This window comes from Protopterus annectens, chromosome 5.part0 (genome assembly GCF_019279795.1).
Source record: "Protopterus annectens isolate FY-2018-M chromosome 5.part0, PAN1.0, whole genome shotgun sequence".
Taxonomy (NCBI): domain Eukaryota; kingdom Metazoa; phylum Chordata; order Ceratodontiformes; family Protopteridae; genus Protopterus; species Protopterus annectens.
In genome coordinates this window covers 1,471,446,454-1,471,461,626 of record NC_056735.1, presented here as the reverse complement: position 1 = coordinate 1,471,461,626, position 15,173 = coordinate 1,471,446,454, and the positions used below count along the sequence as shown (strand labels likewise).

At 43.9% G+C, this 15,173-nt stretch overlaps 1 protein-coding gene across 1 annotated transcript in view; it reads left to right on the top strand.

The window, feature by feature from the left end:
- LOC122802388 (serine/threonine-protein kinase 24) overlaps window positions 1–15,173 on the top strand; it is a 1,288,879-nt gene that overhangs the window by 1,066,434 nt on the left and 207,272 nt on the right. Inside the window, exon 8 of the mRNA XM_044072014.1 lies at window positions 3,905–4,028. Within this exon, the coding sequence (XP_043927949.1) occupies window positions 3,905–4,028 (124 nt within the window). The remainder of the gene's footprint in view (window positions 1–3,904; window positions 4,029–15,173) is intronic.

Sequence of the window (15,173 nt, the reverse complement as noted above, 5' to 3'; positions counted from 1 at the left end):
TAGGCGCCGAGTTAGACACCGTGCTCATGAGGGTGTTTTTACCACAAGAAAGGATTCAAGGTTTGCAACAACAGGTATACGTGTTGCTCCCTCTAAAAAAAGTGAAGGCAAAAACAGTTCTCAAATTGTTAGGGACGATGGCTGCAACAATTATGCTGGTTACTCTTGAGAGGCTACACATGAGGCTCCTTCAGTGGCTGCTTTTCTCCCAGTGGTCCCTACAACATCTTCCGCTTTCTCATCTCATAATGATCACAGACAGCTGCAAGTAAGATCTATGCTGGTGACTCCACACCAGCAACCTCAATGCGGGAAAACCCTTCGTCCCATCCCCTCCTGTTGCCACAGTGACCACGGATGCCTCCCAGATGGGGTGGGGGGAATTATTTCAGCAGGACAGTCCAAGGCACATGGCAGGAACACGAGATACATCTGCATATCAATATTTTGGAGATGAGAGCAGTGCTACTAGTGTTGCACGCACTTCAGAGCTTTCTTCCTCTCGGGACAATTGCGATCCACTCAGACAATATGTCGGTGGTATGGTATCTGAACAAGCGGGGAGGAACCAAGTCGTATCCCCTTTGCAGAGAGGCCATTCGAGTGTGGGAGTGGGCAGTGTCTTAGCAACGCACATTCCGGGGAAGTCCAACGTGATCGCCGACAGGTTGAGCAGAGCTATTCTTATGCCTCAAGAGTGGTCCCTGAACAGTCAAGTTACGGAGCAGATTTTCTGGAGATGGGGTCAGCCTTGCGACCTATTTGCCAGTCCCCTCAATACCAAGTGCAGCAGCTACTTCACCCTTATCCCCCCTCAGGGGGAGTCACCCAGGAACACTCTAGTTCACGATTGGCCCTCTGGTCTACTTTATGCCTTCCCGCCTGTTCCTCTGCTGACAAAGGTTATTCAGAAAGCGCAATCCTTGGGAAGCAGAACCATTCTGATTGCTCCACACTGGCCTCATCAAATTTGGTTCCCCTTTCTCCATCCCTATCTCATGGACGCACCCTGGGTTCTGGACCCACAGCCAGATCTACTGACTCATATATCAGGGCAGTTCCATCCCTCTCTTCAAACCCTCCGGTTGACCGCCTGTCTACTCCACTTCCATCACTAGTCAGGCTTCATCATTTTTCTCCGAAAGTGTTTCATATTCTGTCTTCTTCCCATAAGCCTTTGACCAGAAAGATTTATTCCAGTAAATGGAAAAGTTTCTCCATCTGGGCTCATGCAAGACAAATTGATCCTTATACAGCTCCAATTTCTTCAGTTCTGGAATTTCTCTCCATGCTTTTCAATCAGGGGTCAGCAGCCGCAACCATTAAAGTCCAGTTGGCGGCTATTTCCACATTTCACATCGCTAATGAACTCAGTCTAATGGCACATAGACTTTGTAAGGCATTCTTGAAGGGCACTATGCTGCTTCGCCCTCCAGTCTTTGACCCGGTCATGCCTTGGGACCTAAATTTTGTGCTACAATATCTCACTTCATCCCCCTTTGAGCCTGCAGCTACTTGTGAATTGAAATATTTGACTTGGAAGACAATCTTTTTGGCAGCCATCACTTCAGCTAGACGTGTCTTGAACTCCAAGCTTTGTCAGTCAGACCGCCTTACTTGTTATTTCACAAGGACAGGATTTCCCTCAGACCAAACCCTTCCTTTATGCTGAAAGTGGCTTTAGTTAGTAATCTCAACCGATCCATTGAACTGCCTGTATTTTTTCCAGAGTTTTCTAATAAGGCAGAATTTAAATTTCATCAGCTGGATGTTCACAGACAGCTGCATTTCTATTTGCATAGAACGAAGGATCTTAGAAAATCGGATCAGTTATTTGTCTCATTTTCAGAAAATAGGATTGGGTCTCCTGTTTCCAAAGTGACCTTGTTTAGATGGATCTCTAGTTGTATTTCCTTCGTTTATGCCTCAGGTGGTAAAGATTTACCATTTAGAGTGAAGGCTCATTCTACCCGATCAATGTCTACATCTACAGCATTTCAGGCCAGGATGTCTATGGATGATATTTGTGCTGCGGCTACATGGGCATCTCCTCACACCTTTATTACTCACTACAAATTGGATTTGGTATCCAGAGGCAGATCTTCCTTTGGTTCCACAGTGCTCAGGAGTATTTTCCACTGAGCCTCCCAGGGTTCAGGTGCTGGGGGCGCTGTCCCACGGGTAAGAATGTAGGCGAGATTGGACTACATAACATCAAGAAGTTATGTGCTCACCATAACGTTCAATGTATGTAGTCCATCTCGCCTCACATTCTTACTTACCCCCACCTTCCCCCATCTTGGAAGACCTAGAGGTTAGGTCTGGTTCCGGTACTCCTTTTATTGTTGGAATGTTTTTCCTTCTCTATGTGTTATATGTATGGAGGGTGAGTGATTGAGCTTGCAGCAAACAAGATCTGGGGAAAGGGAGCAGTGCAGCATGGGATACCTCTTAGCCCAGCCAATTGAAAGACTTCGAGCTAGAGTATGGCCATGTCGGAGCCGAGGTTCAGCTCCGAACCCACGGGTAAGAATTTGAGGCGAGATGGACTACATACATCGAACGTTATGGTGAGTACATAACTTCTTGTTTTTACCTGTGCAGCCGTGATTACAGGAACTTTGCATTCTTCCGGTATAGAGATGGTCCCTTTAGGGGGTGAGAGGGGGGTAAGGTTAACACTGAACCTATCTGCCAGGATGTTGGCAATATCAGTTGGTTCTGTATATTTAGTGCCATTGTGCTGTAACTCAGAGCAGATCTGAGTGTTGCCATTGAGAATCTTGACATAGTCATAGAATGCTTTGTGGTTGTCTTTAGAATCAGTGGAGATTTTGTTTTCGTAACTAACTTTGGAGGATTTTGGGAGTTCCTCCAGTCACGGGATTTTACTCTTTTTTTGCAACAGTTTCTTTCTTCTGTTGTAGAGTTTGTTTATGGCAGGGGACCACCAGATTGGCTTCCTTTTTTGGAGGATAGCATCTTGGTTCTGTTAGGGATAGCACGATTCGTGCACTTGTGTAAGTGCTTATAAAGTCCATTTGTGTAGGATTCAGCAGTTGTACTGCTATTGTCCGTCTGCATGGGTGTCGTGAAGTTTGCCAATTCTGTCTTAAGAAGCGTGAAGTTGGCTTTGGAGAAATTTTTTACGGTGGTTTCCCTAATTGGGGGGGGGGTGTCTAGGGTGATTAGGTTGTGGTCAGATCTGATCAACGAGGAATTGACCTCTGGTGTGGATCACCGGTCGCCCATGTTGGTAATGACCATGTCTAGGATATTGCTGCCCCTGGTGGGGGTGTGGATAAGTTGATCTAAGGCATTGGAATTTATGAATTCCAGAAAACGTTGAGCAAAAGAGTTTGTACGTGAGTAGTTTTCCCAGTTAATAGTGGGGTAGTTGAAATCTCCCATTATTAGGGTGTTGGGTTCTACCCTACTAATTTCCAGTGTATCAAGAAATGAGGAGTGGGAATCCTGGGGCAGGGTTGGGGGATCTGTAGCAAGTTACAATTTGGATTGCCCAGATTTAGTTGCACTTAGATAATCTTGGATGCATTATGCTGAGCAACTAGCTTGGAGGTGTGGATATCCTTAATGAATATGGACACGCCTCCGCCTGTAGTGTTTCGGTCCAGGTTAAGTGGCCGAAAGGTGTGGTATGAATTAATAGCCTGGTAATGCAGGGGTGCTCTCTGGAGCCTTGAACCAGGTCTCTGACACTTATAAAGGAGGAGGAGTTTTGTGTTTTGAAATGTAGTCATAGTTATAATCACTTTTGAAACTTTAGGGTCTGATCTTGTTATAGAACTTTCAAACCATTAGGAAGTGTTGGAATTATTGACAATGACAAGTTTGTGAATGTGAAAAAGTCTTAATTTATCCCTCTCTGTCTGTCTTAATTAAGGGAAGCAGACGAACAGGCTTCAGGTGGAGCTGACCACAGTGGTTGGATCTTCACAGTGAAAGTAAAAGATCCCAAAAAACTTCAGAATGGAACAGGTCAGCCTGAAGAATTAGAAAGAAATAAGGTACCATCCAAATAACTTTAATCATGGCATTGTTTTAATATTCCAAGAAATGTTTGTAGGTGTATTGGTGAGACCGTGTATTATTTGCTTTGACTTTTAATTAAAAAAAAAATGAACACAGGAATAAAGTTTTACTGGCATGAACTTTGATTGCAAATAGCTGTCAAAAGCTCCTGCAGATGTGTTTTATGTAGCAGGGTAAAGTAAGAACAAAACTTTGTTTCATTTTCACATTGTAGATCAGAAATGTTAAAATTTCTATTGTTCATTCCTTTTACACTTAATCTTATATGCATAATTTGTTAAAAACTGGATTGTTCTAAGTATTATTTCAGAAGGTTATCTGCACTTCCAAGTTAGTAATTGAATTTAGCTTGTTGCCTGAGACTTGGTACAGACTATATACCACTTTACAGTGTTATGAGCATAGAGACTGGAGAGTAAAGGGTGCTGTACTTTGTATGAAAGTTGTGCAACCTTTGGACCTGACAATAAGTGGAGCATTGCCAGGGTTACCTCTTTGAAAAGTGTTAGTTTTGCTGAACATGAGATTGATAAATGACCACAAGACCAGCAGAGTAATTCCTTTTTTTGTATAATCATGTGCAAAACATGGAGAGGTTGTATCATTGGAAGAAGAGTGTAGTGTCTTTGGATGTATATTAGCAAAATAAGCATGCGTATATGGCAATAAGTATGCGTAGTATTATGTGTAGATCACCATTGTTAGTGTGGACATTCTGTAATTGTAACATTACCATGTCAGATATTCTTTTAGGCGCTGCGTTTAATGGTTTATTTATTTATTAAACAGGTAGATGGGATGATCTAGAGACCCTTTTAATCACGGTTTAGACCATAGACCAAGACGTGCCTCGTAACTCGGTGTAAAGATGTTATAAACAAAAGGAATTTAGTAAAATGTCCAATGTGCAAAAAATTGTACCACCAGTTTAGAAAGCAGAAATTATAAGCAAGTGTTTTTCTTGTGATTGATTTCAGGAAGCAAAGTATTTGTATGCACATCTTGTGGAGCACTTCCCTGATCGGTAGATATGGGACTACTAAGAGTAAGGACATTGCGTTGATCAGTAATCTATTACCAAGATTACAAATTAGATTGAGAAGATTGGTATTATTAAGCTATGTTACTGGCACATCTGAAAGTAAAGTATTATGCAGATTTGTTTAACTATAGAGAATGCTTTCAAGAGGCAAGCCATTGGACAGTGTTATTCATAAGGTAAGCAGAGGCATTTCCATGGCAGATATTTCCAAAACATAGAAATAGTGGCGTATTCACTCATCTGGTGACCACAGCAGTGTTGATAATAGCCCTTAATCATGAATGGCTTGTGGATGAATTTGGTCATCTGACCATACCTATCAACCTCTTGGAGCAAGAAATCTGGACATAGCCATAAATAAAAGTGGGACAACCTCCCAAAAATAGGGACAATTTTTAAATACCACTGTTACAAACTTAGAAAGTTGATAGAATAACAGGTTTTGCATTCGCATGAATTTCCTGAAGGGCATGAAGCCTGAAACTCAAATGTCTGTCATTATTTTCTAACTTCAGTCTTTAATGACTTGCCACTGATGAGCCAGAAAACCACAATTTAATGAAATAACGGACCAAAAATATGAGGCGAAAATCTGTACAGTTGAGAGATATGCATCTGATGTGTAGGTTTTCCCTCCATTTTTTCATCTTTCAGGTGTTCTTCACTTTGTCTGCCCATGACACCATAGGCTGTATTGTTACAGGTAAAAGATGATGTTCTTCGTGTTTCACTGTTGCAGTCATCACACTTGGGTTATCCTGCCAGGGGCAGCCCTCAGTCAGCCCAAATACCAGTGACTTAGTATTTTTGCGTTGGTTGCTGTCGCTTCAGTACTGACGTCAGGTCGTCATGGGTATACAAACAGGCAGCCAACACCATTACGCCAGTCTTTCTTGCCGAGGAGCCCGAAGCAGAAGCAGTTTGCACGAGTGCCGGTCGGCTGCTACCTGAGTTTTCGTTTCCGAAATTGAGTCATCTTGGAGTCTTCTAAAGCTAAGTACACTGTTGGGGATCCTTTTTTTCTTGCTCTAACCGATGTCCGAAAAAGTTAACAATTGTCTCGCCTGTGGAAAGCAAATACCACACCAAGATTTCCATTCTTACTGTGTCACCTGTTTAGGCCCAGACCACTACGTACCTCACTATCAGTTTTGTGCTTTGTTCAACGCCTGAACTATTCATTGTCGGGCCCTTATTGTAGCTAAATACTTTCGTTCTTGATCTCCGTATTCCGAAATGGCTTTGGTAAGCCATCAGACTACCGATCTTCCGAAAAAAACATAAGGATAAAGACAGAGACAGACCGCGCAGGTCCAAAACTGCCGCCAACGCTTCCGTTAAGCTAGTCACCAGTTTGCTGTTACTCAGTGAGGTGCTTTTGCAGCCCCTGATGCCCGCTTCGATGGATTCACAGGCCACTACTGAGAGCCGTTTGGAGTCTGGTATGCTGCGAGACTCTTCTTTGACTACAGAACCTGCGGATGTCTCTACCTTGGATGGGTCCAGAGCCGCTGTGCAGGCATCGGCTTCTGAGGAAGCTCTTCGCACTTCCAATATTCGACACAGACCGACTACTTCTCTCGCGGCTTCAGTTCTTTCTAAAACTACAGAGTTTCTAAGGCCAAGAGTACGAGCTACGCCTAAAAAACCAATGACCCAATCTCAAGCGCTTGCTTCCTTGCCACAATCTCAGATGCTTAAAATGGCAGAAGACCTTCTCATGCTGATTAGGGGGAAGCCAGCCTTCCCCTGCTAAAAGAGAAACTTGTCCCCAGCAGCTTTATCTGACCAAGAATCCGATGATTCTGAGGTTTCTGATTATGAAGACATGCCCTTATCTGCCTATGAGGATTCAGATGCAGAAAAATCCATTCCTTCTGCCTCCCCTCCAGGGGATTTTTCTTTTGGTGAAACCCTACATACTTTGAGAGAGCATTTCCATTGGAAAGGCCAGGATTATCCTCAGTCCAGAAAGAGTCTTGGGGAATTTTTAGATCTACCACAGCACAGACCCTTAGCTACTCCTGTTCTGGATGTTGTGGATGATGTCTTTATGGAATCCAATCCAACTCCTGATACTTTACCCCCGCTCCATGGAAATCTGACTGGTACTACAGAGTCCCTGACTCACAAATTTCTCTTCAAAAATCCTACTGCTGACCCAGAGGTCATCTCCCAAGGACCTAAAGGAATAAAAGCAACTACAGCTAAGAGTCTCACCCCCTCGGCCAGAGATTCCCGAGCTTTAGACAGATGGGGTAAAAAAGTATACACCTCTGCAACTCTCGCCATTAGAGAATTAATTTGTCAGTTCCACGTGCTGAAATACCAGCAACATACTATGGAACTTGTTAATCAAAAATTATCTATCTTTCCTGACTGTGCAGAAAATAAAGAATTACAGGAGCTTATGCATTCTGCAAGCCAAGTCAGCAAGCATACCCTGCAATGTGGGTTTGATGCCCTAGAAGCATCTTGCAGGGCAGCAGTCACAGGTTCTGTACTTAGAAGACATGTCTGGCTTAAGGAGCAGACCTTGCCAAACTGTCAAATCAAAATTATTAGGCGCTCCTCTAAACAAGGACAATCTGTTTGGCACCAGAGCAGAAGAGGTTTTAAAAAATATGGAAGAAAAGGCCAAGTCTATGCAGATAGTCAAAGTGTTTTGCAAATGCAGCCTCCAAGATTTAGTAGGCATTGCCCCTCAAAACATTTGTCCTTTCCAGCACCCTCAAGGACATCTCAAACTAGACCCAGAGGAAACAGACCCCCCCCCCTAGATTACAATCTCAGGGTATGCAGAGATCTAAACAATGGCGTACCTCCACTTCTAAAGCAGGGAGTGCTAAGCCACCCCCTTAAGAAAAGAATTCACAATGACTTCTCAACTCCACCCCTCACCTCTGCCCAATTGCTCGTGCCCCTAGGAGGAAAACTTGCCCACCATGCAAAAAACGGGACCTCCATCACCAACGTTCGATGGGTCCTCAACATAGTATCCCAGGGGTACAAATTTTATTTCCACACGCTGCCAACTCCAAAAGGGTTCCCAGACCTTCCTCCAAACCAGTGGGCAGAGGCACAAAACCAAGTTCACTCCCTGCTCTCCATAAGGGCAATTCAGCCTGTTCCTACAGAACAGATAGGCCAAGGTTTTTATTCCAGACTTTTCCTGATACCCAGAAAAGAGGGCACCCAGCGCCCAATCTTTGATCTATCCAGTCTAAACACCTTCCTGGTGGTACCAACATTCAAAATGCTCACCCAACAGCAGCTTCTCTCGATGCTGTCCAAAGATGCCTGGGTAGCCACCGTAGACCTAAAGGAGGCCTATCTACATATCCCAGTAAGGGACTCCTGCAGGAAATATCTACTTTTCAGGGCAGGATCTATGCATTATAAGTTTTCTGCACTTCCCTTTGGCTTATCCACTGTTCCCAGAGTTTTCACAAAATGCCTGGCTCCAGCCATTGCCTATTGCAGACAGAGAAATATTCAAATTTACCCCTACTTGGATGATTACCTAATTCAGGCAGACAGTCAGGAAAAGCTGTTGCAGTACCTGACATTTCTAATCTCCCTGGAGTACACAATCAACGAAAAGAAATCCAAACTAGTCCCCAGTCAAAAACTTGTATTCCTGGGAGCAAGCTTGGACACAGTATCCTAGATGGCATTCCTTACTCCAGAAAAACAAGCCTGACTGACAGGCTACTTTGCTCAAATGGCCACCAGAACCCAGCTATCCGCAAGGAAAATCCTGCAGGCTCTAGGATTCATGGCCTCCTGCATTCTACTAATTCCATATTGCCAGACTGCATATGAGGAAACCAGTGGGGCGTAAAAAACTTTTGGTGCCAGCATTCTCAGGACCTGGAAACTATCATACCTATGATACCTTGTCTAAAGAAAGAGTTCCTTTGGTGGGCAGCAGCATGCAACCACAACAAGGGGCTTCCCTTTACACAACCCCACACCGCCCAGACCCTAACCACAGATGCATCAGGTTATGCCTAGGGTGCACATCTGGACGGCAGGTGCATTCAGGGCCACTGGAGCCCAAATCAAATTCATCTGCACATCAACCAAAAAGAGATGCTAGCTGTTCAGCACGCTCTGACAGCTTTCAGATTCCTACTCTCACCAGGGCCCTTACTAATCAAAACCGACAACACCACAGTGATGTGGTACATAAACAAGCAGGGGGGAACCCACTCTGCAGGCCAGCCATGACCCTGTGCAACACGGCCTCAACCATGCATATTCACCTGCAAGCTCAATTCCTGCCAGGCAACCAAAACTCTCTGGCAGAGATCTTGAGCAGAAATCTCCTAGACCCACAGGAGTGGCAATTAAACCACAACACCTTCAGCCTTGTGACCCACAAATGGGGTACTCTGAAGGTGGACCTATTTGCCTCCCCCTACAACCACCAGCTCAGCAAAATGCTTCACCAGGGTCCTTCACAGCAAGGCCTGGAAAGTGGATACCTATCCTTCCAGTGGGCAAACCTCTCAATCTGTGCATTTCCCCCTCTACCTCTTCTTACAAGAGTAAGATAAGGGAGGAAAGACCAAGAGCAATCCCAATTGCCCCAGACTGGCCACGCCAACACTGGTACCCACTACTGCACAGTCTGTCACCATTACCTCCATGGCACTTACTCCAAATCCCTACTCTCTCGACTCAGCAGGAGGGACAGTTCTTGCATCCACAGTTGCAGACCCCGAACCTTGCAGCCTGGCTTATCCCTTGACTTCTCCTCCAGTGGCCAGCCTAAGCAAGCAGGTACCGGATGTCATACGTTAATCCAGACGACCCAGTACAAGGAAATCCTATGCTGTCAAGTGGAAAAGATATTCTTTCTGGATTCACACTAAAGGAGCGGATACAGTACAACCCTCCTTACCTCTCATCCTGGATTACCTAGCAGACCTACTCCATGGAGGCCTCTCTTCTCCTGCGTTAAGATCCATGCCTCTCCCATCTCTGTTCATTACAGCACTGAGCCACATCTCTTCTCTCACCCTCTCATCAAGCAGTTCCTGAGAGGGGCTAACAACTTAAGGCCACCAAGAAGAGCCCCCACCCCTGCTTGGGACCTTAACGTTGTGTTGGAAAAGCTCATGCTACCCCCCTTTGAGCCTGCAGCATCAACAGAGTTAAAATTCCTCTCTCGAAAAACAGCATTGCTTCTGGCCATCACTCCAGCTAGAAGAGTGTCTGAGCTACAAGCAGTTATGGCTGTGGAACCGTTCATTATTTTTCATGCAGACAGGGTCTCCCTTCAGGACTAACCCAACATTCATGCCAAAAGTGGTGTCCAGTGTGGCTCTCAACCAATCTATCCATTTGCCCACCTTTTTCCCTAATCCTCACAATAAGGGGGAAAGGATCCTGCACTCTTTAGATGTGCACAGACAGCTCTGATTCTACGTTGATAGGACTAAGCCCTTTAGGAAATATGACCAGTTACTAGTCAGCTTTGCACCAGGGGCAGAGGGCAAGGCCATATCAAAACAAACCATCTCCAAATGGATAGCACACTGTATCCATTTCTGTTACAAACACCATGGGAAACCACCCCCTCAGGGAGTCTGAATGCATTCCACTAGGGCAACTTCAACCTCTACAGCCTTTGTCAGAGGAGTCCCTACAAGGGACATTCTAGAAGCTGCTACTTGGAGTTCTGTTCATACCTTCACCAAGCATTACCACCTGCCTATCTTTTCAAAATCCAGGGTGGGCTTTGCAACAGCAGTTCTGCAGGGCATACTAGCCAGCCCCAATGCTTCTTGACTGCCTCCACCCATTCTTCAGCTTTGGGAATCAACCCAAGTGTGATGACTGCAACAGTGAAACATGAAGAACATAGTACAGTTGTGTACACTTACCATAAATGTAGCTGTTCGAGTGTATTCACTGTTGCAGTCCTGGTTTCCCACCCTCCAGTCCCCTTGTATCTCTCTCTCTCTCTTTCTCGCTCCTTACAGGGCTATTGGTATTTACTTTTTAGTGGTGGTGTTTTTCCACCATAACTTAGCTCCCTATTTGGGGACTCCTGACATTTGGGGCAAGAAAAACTGATGTAATGGTGTCGGCTGCCTGTTTTTATACCCCTGATGAACTGGCATCAGTACTGAAGCGACAGCAACCGACGGAGAAATACTAAGCCTCTGGTATTCTGACTGACTGAAGACTACCCCTGGCAGGATAACCCAAGTGTGATGACTGCAACAGTAGTGAATACACTCAAACATCTACATTTATGGTAAGTGTACACAACTGTACTATGCCTGGAGCACCATAATTCAAACAAAGTTCAGCCGGCACATACCTTAGCTGCTGTTTGGAGGTAAATGGATTATTTGATTTGTCGCAGTGAAAGCTAAAACAGCTGCATTGTCTTTCCCACCCGAAGAATTTCTTGGAATATTATAATTTCAGCCTCTCCCTGGAGACAGTTTCATTATTCTTTTTTTTCTTTTTTTTTTTTATCCACCTCTCCAAACTTTCTGATTCTAAGGATTTCTAGCCATTGTAGGACTCCTTGGCTCAAACATCAGTTCAAGCATAAGAAACCATGTGTATCTTTCTGGAGCCCAAGTCATTGTTTCAATCCCATTCTTGGTCATGGGAGCTGTGAGCACTATATTTTCCAGTATCTTCAACCTTTCTTGTATTACATAGGTTGCATAATGCCTCTGGTTTCCACTCTGAGTGGAAAAACACTTGGGTGACTGCACTTTTAGTTTATGATGGAAAGTTCTTGACTGTGCTGTTTTCCTTACCTTAAGATGGAGGTTTTCACTATTCATGTAGAGTACCTGCACTGGTAGTAGTCACAGGCTGAATTCTCCCATTAGTATATTGCCACATGTCAGTGTCACAGCCAAATCCTTTTACCGATTTACTGAGACTTGTATAACCTTTTACCGTACATCTGTGTGGGTCAGCAGCCCCTTCCTCAGCTTCTCTGATAATGGTCTTTTGTCAGTGTTGACTTCTGAATGGTTATTGATGTCTTCAATGTATTTTTCTGTCTGCCAGAGTTACCATGACATGTAGCAGCAAAGTCTGGCATGTTCTATGTTCGGGGAACAGCTGGGATCTCAAAGAGGAAGTGTCCTCCTTTCTTTCTTTATAATTACCAAGGTTCACGAAAGTGTTTATGCTCAGAAGCATTGTTAGCAGATATGGTGCCCTATAGAGACCTTTCCTCAACACAAAAGTTGAGGTGCTAAAAAAAAAAAAAAAAAACACAAATATGAAGAGCAAAAAAAAAAACTCTGCTGAAACTATAACAAGCAGTTTGCTACAGTTACACACACCTCACTGAGTGCGTTAGCTGAGCAATAAATGCAGTATCAGCATTCATAAATGGGTGCTTGTTTGGCTTGCTTGCTAGACTCTGCCTGAATATCGCTGATGTCTGTCTGCATTTTATTTTGAATTGAAGTTTTTCATTTAAAGTTTGGTTACTTCCTTTTTTTATCCTTTTCTTATATTACATTTGTTTTGTTTTAAGTTTCTGTTCTGTTGGAGTTTTAAGAGGTCTTGGCTAGGGTCAATTAGAAATGTTAGCAAAGAAGTCCTTTGCAAACAGTGAATGACATCAACTAATTAGTGGGAGGAGCTGAAAAATAGCATTCCTCATTTAGCTTGAATTATTTGGAGGCATCTCTATTTAGCGGAAATGCTTGTTTGGCTTGCTTGCTGTACTCTGCCTGAATATTGCTGATCTCTGTCTGCATTTTATTTTTCACACCTGCCCACCCAACTGTTCTATTCTTAAACTTGGGGGCATTTGAGTTGCCCATCCCCACTATAAATATGATTTTGAACACTCCTCCCAATCCCATCCCATCAGCCCATTCTGCTGAGTATGGAGAGATCAGTTGGGAAGGCCCACCCACCTTAGTTTCTTAACCTTGAATTATCTTGTTTCCTCCATTTCCACTTAACTTACAAAATGCACTTTATTCAGATGTTTTTGTTTCTTCCTACTTTATTACGTTGTTTGCTTTTGCTGCTTGTTCTTAAAAGTGTACAGTTGCATTTATTCTGCTGCTTTTATTACTGCTTGTTTAGTAGCCTTGGGCTTCAGGCCAGTTATTTTACATTAAGAATGTTTGTGGTCTACACCCTTGTGGGAGGAGAGGCATCTGCCCTTCTGAGCTGAGAATTGCTGGTAAAGGCTTATTGTGCCTGTTTTTCTAAGTGTCTTTGTTGTGGTTTAAGCACTTTGGTTTCAGACCAGTTATTTCACACAAGGAAGGTTTGTGTTCTACATGCTTGTCGGAGTATTCTATTGAATTGCTGCTTTATTTAAACTGTTTTTGCAGTTGTGAGTCAATTTTCTGCACTTTGAATTTCTAGTACTTCTACATTTTGTAGCATAGGCTCAATTCAGGCTCGCCAAATCTAGACTGTTTGGTATCATTTGAACACTAAAACCAGTCACCTTACATTAAGAAGGCCCCCTCCACCATTGTGGCAGAAGTGTGCAACCAAGGACCCATCTGAGTTAGGGGTTGTTGAAGTCTCAGTCTTGGGCTTTCCCTTTGGTTAATTTAGAGGTTAGCAACAAGCAACCAATCTTCTGTGTTATCTGAATCCACTGCCTGCTACTGAAAAATAAGCATAATTTTCACTTGATCTGCACTTCTTGCATTGTATTTCACTGTGTGCTGTTGTTCTTAAACTGTATTTTACTGTATTTTTTGCTGTTTCCTGCACTTTTAGCCTAGCATAAACCTGGTTCAGAATTGCTGGACGCAGTCTGTTTTTACAGTTTCTGAACACTAGTCCAGCTTTCCTCCACAAAAGAGCCCCCCTCACTTACACCCTACTGAGAGTAGAGTGTAGCTAATGACCTATCTGATTGGTGATTGTTGGCCCAGAGCCCTATCTAGTGTGGTACTATTGGTTTATTTTCATTGCTACTTGTTGCCTGCGTTAACTCGGATGTGCATGGTGCACATCACCCACATAACCTTGCATTACCATACAGTGGAGGTTACCATTGGCAGTTACAGATGGAAAGTCTTAGATAATTTTCCCTTAGTTTAACTGCTTGTGCTCCATCAGAGGTTTCTCACTGTTGTGCTTCACTGCCTGGTTAGACACGAAGCTGAGCCTCTGAGCTCCCTCCACAAGTCTTACCCATTAACCCCTTCATTAACCCCTTCACAGTTTAGAAACTTTTCTTGTCCCTTAACCATACCTGGTCCTTCTAGTCCTGTCCCTGTTACTAACCGCAGTACTTTGCCTAGCATCATGAATGGACAATTTCCCACCATTTCTTCAGCCACCATGATTGACATGGGCATCCTGTGGCAGTGTAGAAATTGCCTCCTGTAAACTGACAACCCACTTCTCCTAATTCACACAAATTCTATGTGTGAGAGATGCATCTATGTTAAGAATTTAGAATCTGGTCTGTCTCACTCACAAATCAGTATATCTGATACTAAGCAGGTTGTCAGCTCATACACTTCACCTCCTGCACCATCCACGCGTACACCTAAACCTACATATACAGAGGTTCTCACTAGAAGACTACCTAAAGATCAGAGACCTCACAAACATAAACACACTTCACTTAATACATTCACAGTACACATACAAACGCACGCACCAGTGTCTCACCAAATGTAACCATAAGGCAAAACACAAAATCAAATGTTTTAGTCATAGGTGACTCCATTGTGAGACACACAGATGTCCCACTCACTGGGTTGGATAAGGAATAGGTCGTGGTCAGGTGCCAGGATCCACCACATCACACATGCACTCACGTCTCTGAACAACAAGCACTATTATGATTCCGTCATAGTCCATGTTGGTGTGAACACCATGAGGCGTACCTCACTGGACTATATGAAGAGAGACATAACTTAGCCATCTAATTATATGTCCCAGGCTGTTGTTTCGCTAGCCTTAGGCAGCATTTTGCCTTCACCTAGGATGATGCCTCAATATATCTAAGGGGATTCAGTACCTGCCAGCCTGGGGTGATATGGTTAATAGACCACAATGCTTTGCCAGAGATAGTCTCCACCTTTCACCTCTGGGC